The sequence below is a fragment of the Falco cherrug genome, chromosome 5, assembly GCF_023634085.1.
Source record: "Falco cherrug isolate bFalChe1 chromosome 5, bFalChe1.pri, whole genome shotgun sequence".
NCBI lineage: Eukaryota > Metazoa > Chordata > Aves > Falconiformes > Falconidae > Falco > Falco cherrug.
The window spans coordinates 24,070,338-24,083,609 of record NC_073701.1 but is presented as its reverse complement, the minus strand read 5'-3'; the positions used below and the strand labels follow the sequence as shown (position 1 = coordinate 24,083,609).

Sequence of the window (13,272 nt, the reverse complement as noted above, 5' to 3'; positions counted from 1 at the left end):
TCAAAATTTGAAGCTGCTTTTGAAAGAAAATGAGTAAATTAGATGACACAAAAGAATCTGAAACGTTAGCTGAGTGAAAATCCTTTTGGTCAATGATCTAGAAAGTACAAAGGCAAAAATTATTCTGAAAGCACTTGATCCAGGCTATACCACACCTCATTAAAAGTGTCAGTATCAGTGTTTTGTTCTGGGCTCTCATTTCTTGCGTGGTTTTAGGCAAGTGAGATTATTTACCCAATGCGTTCCCCATTTTAAAATGTGATTCTGTGGATAGAACTTAGAAATAGTTGAAAACAGGTCCTAAAGCATATGCTTGTTTATGTTCTAGAATTTTCTTGAATTTCTGATAAGATCAGCCAAAGAAGAGAGAATGGGGGGAATCGATACAAAGGAACTTAATCACAGTGGAAATCTTAACAACGATATGCCTTCTGAACCAAAAAGTGGTATTTTTTTCCCCCTTCAGTCATTGTCTGAGGAATTGAAAGTCAATAGACTCCCTCAGGTTTCCAAGTGAAAACTGGCATTGGTGTTGCACTCCAACTATAGCTTTCCAGCTTCCAAGAAGCACAGTTTTCTGTTCTTTCTAATAGGATGATAAGGGAAGGAGTTGAGAGAGGGTGTGTATTCCAGAGCAGACCTCATTTTGCCTCCATAGCGAGAAAAGGACTAAGAAGCTGAGCTTTAGGTTTTTTCCTTGAATGCTAATTTTGTGGTTTGATGGCAGGAACGAGATAATAAAATCAGTTCCATTTTCTGGCAGTAATCTGGACTGTGTCTATGATATGAATTATTTTAATCACTAAAAGAAGCTCAGTAATGATTTATTTGTAGGCACGTTGCCAAAATGCAAAATTTTGGACCAGTTCATAAATAGCTGTGCTCTTCGAGCTTTACAGTCTGTTCAGATTTAAACCTTCCCATGATCTTAGAAGTGAAAGTACATGAAGAGGGGGAAATGAACATTTTTTTGGCTTTGAGTCACTGGGCAGACTGCAGTGAATACAGGCTTTGATTCTGTAAGGGACCTTTTTTCATTCAGTCCAACCCAGTTTTGTAAATTGAGGATTACTAAGTTGTTCACCCCATTCCAGCTGGTTATTGTGTGGTGCTGGGGGAGGGAATAGCTAAAAGGCATAGTAGTGCTTCTTGTATCAGGTATACTGGAACTTAAACACCAGCCTTGCTTTTCTGTAAGGTGTTTCTGGAGATGGAAATTTGTGCAGACTATCATGAGCATCTCTATCCAGACTCCCTGGCAGGGGGCTTGGGCTAGATGATCTTTAAAGGTCCCTTCCACCCCAAACCATTCTATGTTTCTATGGTTGTGAATTAATTATTTATAATATTGAAATCTGAGAACCCTAACCAGAGAGATCCATTAGTAGAAAAAGCCAATAAAATTGACAGTGTGGGAAATAATGTCAGTGAATGTTGTTGAGTCAGAATGAAACCAAGTTTGTTTGTTGTTAATACACTTTCTGGTCCAACAGGACATGTGTCTATCTTAGAGGGATATTAAACCTATTTACATTTTGATGTTGCCTGATGCCTTCCATGGACTTAATGGGATAATTTAGGCAATGAAAGTTTATTTAATACTGTCTTATAATGCTGTAGGATCTGGCTGGAACTGATCAATATTTAAATCAATAATCAGCTATAAAATATGAAATCGTTGCCAAGGCTTGCTCAGAGGTGGTGTTGACTGGAGTGGTAAACGAAGGTGAGTAGACAGTAAAAGGGACATGGATTATCTACAAAGATGCTTTTAGTCAATCAAGTTGTCCTAGTGTGGACAAGTGTGAGGTCATACATAAAATGCAAAGGATGTATACTATATATTACATAGCAGAGATCTGCATTCTGGATAAGTAAAACTGGGTCAAGAACTATGGGGGGACAGCTCTTCAAAAGGTGAAGCTTCAGTGGCTACTGCAAGCCTTGGGTACAAAAGCAAGTACTAGCATGTAATTTCTCTCTCTTGGAAAACTAAAACATTGAAATCTAGATAGCTTACTGTAGGTTGGAAGAAGTCTCCTTGTACTTAAAAAAATTAAACCTTTAAGCAATTTGTTCAGTGAACTTGTTGATGGATATAGTTAACAAGGCCTCACTTTAAGGAGGGAGCTATAATGTGGGACAAATATGCAGCCAGATCCGATCTCTGACTCAAAATTCAGGACATTAACCTGAACATTATTGATAATAATTCATAGATAAAAAATGTGAGGGTATATACTAGATTCTCAGCTGCTTTGGCATTTTCAGTAAGTGGTCTTGATTTTAAAGTTGTTAAACTTCATATGCAAATAGAGAGAAAAGTGGTGTGGTTTGTAATATGGAGGAGCCCAGTCTCAGAGCAGACTGTGGGGCTTTCCTGGCTTGGCCATAAGGTGCATAGCAGCTTTCTGTGGCAAGCCTGAAGGGTACAGAAGGCTCATTCTTTCTTTTCTAGCTTTCTCAAACTTGTTTACCTTGGAAGCTGAAGCATTGAGGGGAGTCTCTGATGGGCCATGAGCATTGTAGTAAGCAAATGGCAATCAATGTAGGACTCTTGTGGTCCCGTTGATTTTTTTTTTTTTTTTTTTTTTCCTAAACGGAAAGCTAGAGTGTATCATAATATGTATGTGATGTGATAAGTCAACATAGGATAGAAAACTAACAAGTAATTAGTGATGTGTACAGCTGAATATCCAGGCTCAGGGGTTTTATTTGTTTTTGTTTTCATAATTCTCTTGTTACACCTTGAAGATATGAATGTTTCTCCTTATTTGAATTTTGTTTAAAACTCTGAGGTCTGTTACTGCTTTCTTTGATAACTTGCCTTTTGTCTAACCAGCAGAAGTTTCGTACTAGTTTCTGAAGTATCTTGAAAGTCAAACAAATGAGTCAGTGTCCATTACTGGATTATGAGCTGAACAGAAGTGTCGGTTAAACAGAATAGAACCTCAGATTTGAACTAAAAATTGAGGTGAATCATTTGTAACAGGGTAAACTGATTCCTCTCCTTGGCTTGCCTTTTATTATCCTAAAATGCCAGATACATTGTAGAGGTACTAAGGCAGGCATAGTGATATTGAAGCATAAAATAGGAAGTAATCCTTCCCTAGAGGTGGGTAGGCTGCAAGCCTCGGACTCAGTATCTGGGCTTTAATGAAGCATAACATATAGAAGAACACTGCTTTCTCCCAAACCTGGTGAAAACATGTGCAAAATGGATTAGACATGTGAGTTGTTCTCAGATACCTAAGAACGTAATATTTTCTTTTGCTGGTTCTTTTGAATTCCTTCCTCAGTGCTGTACAAGGAAAGAAGACGTCTTTATTTGCCAAGACCTCAAATCGTAGTTTTTCTAGGGAAAACAGCATCACCTTTCTCTGTTCATCTGTCTACAAAGCATTTTCTCTATTTATTTATTTTTTTCCCTCCAGTGTTCTGAGGATTATAAACACAACGATGAGTCACCTCAAGAAGATGAAGGGTTTATGGGTATGTCACCTCTTCTACAAGCCCACCATGCTATGGAGAGAATGGAAGAATTTGTGTGTAAGGTAAGGTTATCTGAAAACTGCTGAAGTAGTTTCCTTGCTTAGGAAGCTCCAGTGGGCAAAAGGCTGCGCTACTAATGTGAGAGCAGGTACACACCATCCCTGCATGGGCATATCATCAAGATATATTATATCTTGTTATCACTAATAACACTACAGCTTCTCAGGATCTCAGTCTGTCATAAATGAATGAATTGTAAAGCATGGAACAAAAGGGATTACAAATGAGACTGTAAAGCTGATGATGCAACTGAGGAGTCTGTCTTGAGAAACACTGGTGAGTGCAAAGCAGAATAAAAGCCTTCTGGTTCAAGGCACTTTGATTTACAAGGTCATTTTTTTCTGAGGTTTCTTCAGACTTGCAAATATTTTGCTTTTCCAGCACCATTTGCATCCATTGTAGAATAAGCTTTGTCCCTCACTTGAAAGGAAATCAAGGTTGTGTTAAAACTAATCTAAATAAATCCATTGTAGATTTTGTAATTGCTGACCTTGGCTCAATTTTTGCTGCTACTTAGAGCCATGGGGCTGTATCAGTGTCTTGCCCTCCTTTCTTAGTGAAAGGAATGCTGCCCCTTTATACACTTGTTCGTGCTGGTTTTAAAAACATCAAAGAATAGTTCATACTGAGACACCCTAGTTACTTGGTAGTCTTTAGTGTGGGGGCTGGTTTTTTTTGGTGTTTTGGTTTTGGTTTTTTTTTGTTTTATGAGTGTGGTATGTTTGTGTTTTGTGTTCTTTTTTTAAACTGTGCATCTTTTCCACTTTTCAAATATTCTGTAGGGTTAGTTGTGTAAAATTAATTCCCTCATGCTGTTCCTACCTCAATTCAAATTTTTGATTCATGAAGTACACCAGTTATTCTTTTTTTAATGTATTTAAGAACCCAGTCTTTAACTGGGTTGGTTATTCTGATTGGTTTTGTTTTGCTTCCATAAAGGATTTAAAAATTCTGGGTTCTTACTGTTGAAACAGAAATAAGAATGTAGCTTTTTAAACTTAGTGTTTCAGGATTCTTCAGGCTCGCTGCTGTGTTACTAGCCAGATGACAAATCCAAGGAACACTGCAGAAACAACCCCGGTACATAAAGCAATTCCCCGATACACCTCTGCTTGGCAGTGCTGCTTCTGTCACCAGACTGAAGACTCCATGTATTTTACGTTACTGAAGCAGTGCTAAGAACACCTGTGCACGCTTTTCCCATTTGGAACCAGCTGCAAGAATGGATGTGTGCACTTATGTTCTCTCTCCCTTTAAAGGAGAAATCTGATGGAATTGAGAGTCATGGATCTGTTGCGTTTAACTGATCTGTCATCATTTGTTTTGGGAGTGTGGGAGCAGTTGTTCTCCAACCTGCATCAAGGGATTGGACGCTTCTCAGTGGACTCTTGCCACTTCACGCTTTCTGGCCCATATTGGTGCTGATGCGTAGCTTTTTCGCTAGACTTCCCCAAATGCTAGCAGATGTATACTTGGATGGGCTTGTGGTTGGAAGACCAGGCTTTCATTATTTCTTGGAGAGAACTAGCTGCAGGCTTCTTCAATTAAATGGAAAGGATGATCTTTGAAAATAACAGAATGTGGAAATGAATTAAATGCTTCATTAGCAGTAAAAAAGCCCAATAGATGTCCTGTTCAATGAAATGCTGAAGTATTTCTTTCTCTGGTAGTGTAGCTCAACTTCATGATATGTTTTCAATAGGGAACAGTGACTTAAGCATTATATTTCAAGTGTAAAGCCTTTTCCCCAGACATGTGTGTCCCATCAGCCCTTTTCTATATACTGTACTTACCGATAAACATTTCTGCTAATAAGGGTTTTTTGACTTTTGCCATACATCAGTTGAAGTCAATTCCCTACATTTAACTAAAATCTTCTAACTTCTAGGTATGGGAGGGCAGATGGAGAGTCATTCCCCATGATGTTCTGCCTGACTGGCTAAAGGACAATGACTACCTGTTGCATGGACACAGACCACCCATGCCTTCTTTCCGGGCTTGTTTCAAGAGTATCTTCAGAATACATACAGAGACTGGTAACATCTGGACACATCTTCTAGGTATTTTCAGCTTGCTTTAATGCTAATTGGCTTTATTGCTGTCTGTCTTTGAGAGCAAGATAGAAAGGGATGTGGGGTGGTCAGCATTATCATTCCAGTAGTAACCTGTTAAATTAAAAGGTTGGTAACCCTCTCCTAATTTTTTCCCATGAGGGTTGAATGGGACTTTCTTAATTATGGCATTCAATACAAATGAATGGACTAAAAAAAAATCCTGAATGTTAATAAATCACTGGTAGGTATTCCCCCCCCAGATGTGTAGGTGTTAATTGAGATCACATTTCTTGCCACAGAAACACACTTAAATTGCAGCTTATATGAGTGGCTTTCAACTTGCAAGGAGCCTTGAAGGGAGGGAAAACTCTTCTCTTTGGACAGGCATCTTGGAAACCAAGTAAAAATGGAGAGTCCGTGCAAGTCTGTATTGTATCGGTCTAAGATGAAATGTGGTTGGGATGCGTAACTGAAGCAGGGCAGTACTTTATTCTGCATGTGCCTGCTGGTTGTCATGCAGCTCCTATGTTTAGTGCTCCTGTACATGACAGTTGCACACCGAAAGCTTTTCTTTCTAAAAGTGTATGAACTTGACGCCTTTCTGTCTTTCTGTTTTTCAGGATGCGTGTTCTTTCTTTGTCTGGGAATCTTCTACATGTTCCGGCCAAACATGTCCTTTGTAGCACCTGTGCAGGAGAAAGTGGTCGTTGGATTGTTCTTCTTGGGAGCCATACTCTGCCTCTCCTTCTCATGGCTCTTCCACACAGTTTATTGCCACTCTGAAGGTGTTTCCCGGCTCTTCTCCAAGTAAGTGCCTAGAGAGGCAGGGTAGGCCAAATACGAAACAGGTGGGAAAACAGGGTTAGGGTTTATGTCTGGAGCTCCAGTGTAGGAGTTGTTTGTTGCATGATGGCACATACTTTGGAGCAGAGTTGAGCAGAGATTCAGTGCAGCTTCTTCTAATTATTGTTTGTTTCAGCATGAGTTTTTGTGGTGCTGTTTTAGTCTTAACTCCTTCGTTTTCTGCTGTTTGGCAGGTGTGTGCATGCATCTTATTGCTGTAAGTAATAGCTTAGTTGCAAAACGTTGAATTTTTAATGCAACTGTCAGTTCTTGTCGTTTCAACAATTCTGAGTAACTCTGAATCTTAAACTTCTGTAAGGCAGCTCCACAATATGTGTCAGATGTCTTGGTCTTTTTGTTTTACTATGTGTTCTTATTTGGCTGCTCCTAAATATCTCTTACTTTCTAAGATTACTCAATCTAGGATTGTGTAATCTGCAAAACCACCTCTGAAGTAACCCAGCAATTAAAATCCCCTAAAAATTAACTCCATCTTTTGTAGGAGCATTTTGTCAATTTGTGGTAAAAAGCAACTGCTGTAGGAATTCCTTTTCTTCACTGGTGTTTAGAAACAGGGTTGAAAAAACGCAACATTATTCCCCAGTGGTCACTTTAAGCTGATGCCTAACTAACTCCTGCTTCTCAGATACTGAAGTGTTTGTATTGGCTGTGCTCTCACAACATTGTGTGTGCCCTTTTTTGTGTTTAGAGGACTCTTTTTTTTGTGCTGCTTTTTTCCTCATCTGGAGCTTAAATCTGAGTTTTCTTCAAAAAGCTTTGGTCTAAAGGCTGCTGTAGGTATTGCTGATGGCTGTCCAAAAATGGCCTTACTAGCTGTCTGTCAAGGTAATCCATTATTGTAGGAGGGGATTGGTGGAAGAGTTGCCTTCAGGAAGAAAGTTGCAGTAGTGAAAATAACTTCATTTTGCAGAGAGAAGTAGACAATTGGTCTACTAAGGACTTCCAATGGTTCACAGTTCTTATCAAACACTTTTGTTTCCTTCTAGGCTGGATTATTCTGGCATTGCACTTCTCATAATGGGCAGCTTTGTACCATGGTTGTACTACTCCTTCTATTGCAACCCTCAGCCTTGCTTCATCTACTTGATTGTGATTTGTGTCCTGGGCATTGCAGCCATAATTGTCTCACAATGGGACATGTTTGCAACCCCTGAATACCGGGGTGTAAGGGCAGGTAAGACCTGAAGTTAACTGTTTTGCTTCTTGACTGCCTTGCCTCCTTCCTACTTGCCACTTAGAAAAAGTCTCAGAAAGACTTAAGAGAGCATAACTTTGTAGAAAGCTAATGTTCTTGGATTGGGAGCTTGATTGATTTTCTTTCAGCATTTGTTATAGCCAGCTGGATGCACAGATAAGGGCTGGTGCAAGTCCTGGAAGTGCATTCCTGAAATGGACAGTAACACATGCAGTAGGAAAGGTAGTGCAAAGTATTCCTAGCTATATCTAGCAACTTTGCTCTCAAAAAATGATGGGCTGCTTGGTGTGTGTATGTGTACTTCTCCTGTTTGTCTTGTCTTTGTAGTACTAGGCTCAGACACTAGCAAATCATTGAATGATTGAATTAATCTGGGTGATTTGCCTAGATAAAATACATATTTAAGACAAAGAGCCTGAACAAAACCAGATTTGATTTCATGTTCTGAGGTAGGAAGAAAGAGAAAGCTTTAGGGGGTAGCTATGGAATGTGCACACAGCTGGGTTGAATAGTAGTATTTCTTGTTACTTAACCTGCACATGCTGTCTACAGTAAATCTAGATTTCCTGGACAAGCTGTAGGTATACTTTCAGAGAGTTCAGCCTTCCAAATTTAAAATATGTGGATGGGACACGATTATTCTGCGCCCACCCCCTGCCCCACCCCCTTTTTTTACAAGATATCTGTACTTGCTGATAAAATCTAGATGAATAAGCTGTGTTCTCATATATGGCAGATAAGATGATCTGCAGATGCTACTTTTCTGTTCCCTAGGACTACTTGTACAGTATAAGATAAATAATCTCTTTGTTGTCTCCCCTTGCCTTGCGTTTGGGAGATGATGGTAGAATGAGCCGTAGTTCGTGTAGTCTCAGTGCCCTCTACCGACCAACATGTGCAACTGACTCTGCGTTAAAGCTGGCAAACGCAACCAGTAAACGAAATATTTCAGCATCTGCTGGAACATATACCTAGGTAGCTTCTGGTATATGAAGGAAGTCTGTGCATTCTTCAACTTCCTTTACAATAAAGCGCTTCTGGGGACCTCCGGCTTCAAGAGTTGTCACCTTTCTGCTGCTTTGGCAAATACTGAGTTTTCTTTCCATAGCTTTTATGTTTTCATTGTCTCCCTTTACCGCCACTGTGTTCAAACCTGACTCTCCCACATTTTCTTTACCTCCCAGGAGTATTTCTAGGTCTGGGTCTTAGTGGGGTTATTCCCACCCTGCACTTTGTCATCTCTGAGGGGCTCCTGAAAGCAGCCACAATGGGGCAGATAGGCTGGCTGGCACTCATGGCATGCCTGTACATCACTGGTGCTGCACTATATGCTGCCCGCATCCCGGAGAGATTCTTCCCTGGCAAGTGTGACATCTGGGTGAGTCTACAGGATGACTGGATGAGGAGACCAACATGAAAGCTGTTCCCCTTGAGGCTGGAGGATGTTGTGTCAATGTTTTCTAATTGCAAGTATCAAACTGCTGCACCAGAAGCATAGGTCTTCAGGGGCCAAACAACTGTGGGGTCTCTGAGCCCTGCTTACCTGGTGCCTGCTGGTCTGAGGTAACTGCTGGTGTGCAAACTCAACCCAGCACATGCACTAGATAGCTTTAGTAGATAGGTAAGCAACTTTTTGAACCTTTTTGTCTGTGTGTGTTGAGAATCCTGCAAATACATCTTAACCATGCACTACTCTGCACAGAAGCAGGGTATTTCTCTCATGTTCACTGTGTTCTCTGGCACCTTCACCATGTCTGGCAGCTCATCTTGTGCAGCCAGTGAAAGTGCTGGATAGAGATGGTAGACTTTGGAGGGATCTGTGGCCCAGAAGAAGGGAAAGTGGGGTGAGCAGGCGAGTGGGTGAAGCTTGGTATGAGGGAAAGGATCATGAAGTCTGTGGAGGAGGGATTGCATAGGGAAGATGTAAAGAAAGGAATAGGGTGAGCAAAAGTAGAGATGAGAGGATGGTGTGCCTTTGGAAGGCCACTGTACTTGCACTAGCATAGTTTAAGGCTGCTAAAAGGGACCAGAAGTGAGAATGAGGCCTGGGTTGTTTGAGTGGTTTTGCATGGCACCAGTTTGCTACGTCTGTTTAAATGGCCAAACAAAGCCTTGTTATGATAATGAGCTAGACTCCAAAAGCGCTGGTGTACCACCAACTCTTCCAAGCTTCCCATGGAGCCTGCAAATACACATCTGTAGAAATTTTTCAAGAGCATTATCCGTATTTTGGTATGGCTGCCCTCAGACGAGGGCATGCTTTGTCATGTAGCTCCCTTCTGGTTTTCATTCTGCTGTACTATAATCAATAGCATCCAGGGCATTCATTCAGAACATCTGGTTGTTTCTAGGTTTTAAAATAATACCATTTTTTTCTGTTCTGTTTCTCTGTGGCAGAGAAATAAAATAATGTTTAAAATCCACTTAGCAAAACTCGTGCTTGTGACCAGAGCAGAGTTTGTATCTTTTATCTGTATGAGAGCCCTTTTTACCAATAAACCACCTGTGTGGTGTGGAGGAACTAATTTTAAGTGTCCTGCTTTAGCCTTTTGCCCAAAGCTCTGAAATTATGCTTGTCCCTTCGCAGAGAGGTGTGACCAGCTGGTTAAGGTGACTGAAAGAAATGGATGTGTGTGGGTGTGTAGAACTTGATTATTTTGCTAATGATGGGAGAGGGATGGACTTCAATACACAACCTGGAGAACTTTGCAGCTTGTGGTTTGAGGTACTGCTACGTGTTACTGTGTACTTCAGCTGAATGTGTGGCTTTTTTGGAAACAGGGTAGTGCTAGAACCCAAAGTACCCCGGCTGAACATAAGTGTTTTCTTTTCTGCAGTTCCACTCCCATCAGCTGTTTCACGTCTTTGTAGTGGCTGGTGCTTTTGTGCACTTCCACGGAGTTTCAAATCTCCAGGAGTTCCGTTTCACAGTTGGAGGAGGCTGCACAGAGGAAGAAGGGATGCAGTAAAACCAGCCTTCAGCCCAAGATCGTAACCAAAACAGTACCGCAAGTGCGGTTGAAGCATACAGGCTAGCAAAATGAATACCTAAGAAGAATCCATGTTTCAGCTGATGGGACACGGAGCTTCATGGGGATTCTGACTAACCAAGACAAATTCTATACCTCAAGCAATGGAATGAATCAATTTGAAGACCAGGAAATTCTGAAACCCTAACTTATTCTTGGGATCTACAGATTGAGCTACAGAGGACCCTTTCCAAATCGGCTTCTGTTCAATGCCATATTTATTTGTAGAACTGGGGAGGGATAGCTTAGCAGTTTCCTTTTTTTTTTAAAAAAAAAAAATCTAGGTTAAATTTATATCCTCTTGGAGGGTTTGGGAGTTGATTTTAGATGCTCTTTTGGGAGAAAAACAAATTGTAAATAAGATTTCTAACTTTCTGTTTAAATAAAATTTATATAAATGTTTTAAACAATGGGATGGGGGGGGGAAAAGGGTTTTTGTAAAGAATGCAACATGCAAGTACCACACACTGTTTCAATTTTGCACAAAATAAATGATTGCAGGAGGACCAGGTAAAATTCCCAGGAGTTAGGCATGTTGGCCCTGCAGGTTTTCCTGGTGGCCAGCATGCCCTGGGCAATGTGGGGTCCTGGCCAGCACTTGGAGTAGGTTCAGTACATGTGTACAAGGGTAGCGAAGGCTGGATTAATTGTGTTGTCATCCAGGTCTCAGTGTTAGCAAGTTTGTTTATTGAGCAGCTTGAAAGATATGTCTGTGCCCTGCCTAAGCATGTGGGACAGCTGCCTTCCAAGTTTGTGCGGCCTGTGTAGTTCTGGATAGTGGATCTTAGTTGGTTGGTTTGGTTCTCATCGTATGAAGTGGAGCACGATGGGATAACTGCACATGAAACGGTAAACAGTCCAACTCCATCAGTGCCTGCCTATATCCAAAGGCCCCCGTTGAGTAGATGGTTGCCATTTGCGGGCCTGCTCTGTTTTGTCTGAACAAGTGATGGTAATACACTTGTCAAAAGATAGTTGAGTGTGTGAGAGGAAACAGAGGTGGGGTTAAGATGGGCTGGTAAGAGAAAGCTGTGCGCTCCAGGACTTGGAGTTAACAGTTACTGCAGACCTCAAGCACATTACCTTCTCATGTGTCAGGCTCCATGTGCCAAGGGAGTCTGCAGGTTTTTCTTTTTAAGAGGAAAAATCCACAATCAGCCCAATGCAGTTCCTTTTATTTTTTCTTTTTTTTTTTCTTCCTTAGGTCTGCTTCCCATCTGTGCTTTAGCAATGGGACTGCTGGTATTTCTTAAACCTAAAACTAAGAGTTCAGTTGGATTGCTGTGGAGCAGATGCACCTCTTATATAAGGGGAGGCATATACCCTTCTCTTTGTAATTGATGTAGCTTGATCTTTGGAGCCCAGTCAGAAGCCAGACTGAAGGAGAATCTTTGGAGTTGTAAGGTAAAACTTGAATGTTTTGTTTGTTATGGCACAGGTATTGCTTGGGGTGTTTAGTTGGAAATTCAGAGCAATTACCTCTCTCACAGGTGAGTTAAACAGCTCATAAAATGCTGTATTTCACAGGGAAGGAAAGTAAAGGGAGGGGTTTTTTTTGTTGTGTACGAGTTTATTTTTAAGACTTCTGCAAGTATGAATTTTCATCAGTCAAGAGAAAGTTGTGAATTGCAGAGACCTTCCCATACCTTGAGTGTCATGAGGAGTGTGTTTTGAGGAGTTACTTTGCCTAACGGAGTCAAGTAGAAGCAGAACGCCTTCCTAAAGTTGACTGGATTTTAAGGCTTCACCCCTTGAATGGAGCCTTTGTAAAGCATCCGAGAGCAAGGTCAGCTTCAGAAAGAGGTGCTGCAGGAGAGTCTGCAAGCTTAGAGGGATGTATTCTCAGTAGGATCACTACACTGGATGCCTGTAGGGCCAGAAGTAGTTCGTCACAGGTCTGTGTGGTACTGAAAGGAAGTAAAGAGCAGTATTAACTTGGATGTAAGAGCTAATAGCACTGGCATCCTGGTCAAAGATGTAGATTTGCTTGGCAGGAAGTATACTGGTGTCTGAGGAAAGCATGATGGTACATATCAGAATCAGAGTTGTCTGTAAGGCACTTCGGGACGCCTCTGTAACAGTACCAGCAGAAGTGGCAGTCTCCATCCTGGATCATCCCACGTTCACTCCTTGAAGGGTGATTGTAACCTGGTCCTACGCAGCACAGAACTATTACAAAAACACAGTATTCCACCTGCTATTCTTAACCCAGTCAGTCTCTCCGTTCAAGAAGTTTGTGTGTTCCAATAAAAACGACCTAGCTGTGCACTTTTCTGTAGCTCTTGCTGAGAACTCTTCCCAGGTTGGCACCTGAATGCCTTACTCTCAGCAGTCAGAGGCTTGCTTGCTCTGTGTGCAGGTTATTGCCATAGAATAGTTAGGACCTACAGCTTCTTTCCTTCCCCATTAAATAGTGGCCTTGTTCAGTATATTTCTTTTTAAAAATTGCTTACTGTTGGAAGCAATGAAGCACATTCTGGGGTTTTGATGGTTGGGGACTCTGGTGATGGTTCCATATAAGATGGGATCTTATTACTTGCTGTATTCTTAACTTCTGCTAATAAAAGAACCAAATGGA

At 41.1% G+C, this 13,272-nt stretch overlaps 1 protein-coding gene across 3 annotated transcripts in view; it reads left to right on the top strand.

Annotated features, from left to right (window-relative positions):
* ADIPOR2 (adiponectin receptor 2) overlaps window positions 1-13,272 on the top strand; it is a 45,684-nt gene extending 32,412 nt beyond the window's left edge. For 2 of the 3 annotated variants that reach the window (XM_055710619.1, XM_027807654.2), the window contains exons 3-8: window positions 3,435-3,554; window positions 5,441-5,612; window positions 6,227-6,413; window positions 7,457-7,644; window positions 8,850-9,043; window positions 10,503-13,272. In XM_055710619.1, coding sequence (XP_055566594.1) covers window positions 3,435-3,554; window positions 5,441-5,612; window positions 6,227-6,413; window positions 7,457-7,644; window positions 8,850-9,043; window positions 10,503-10,634 — 993 coding nt within the window. In that variant the 3' untranslated portion in view covers window positions 10,635-13,272. Of the gene's footprint in view, window positions 1-1,643; window positions 1,727-3,434; window positions 3,555-5,440; window positions 5,613-6,226; window positions 6,414-7,456; window positions 7,645-8,849; window positions 9,044-10,502 lie in introns of those variants that run through there. The other variant, XM_027807655.2, reaches the window with a different exon arrangement.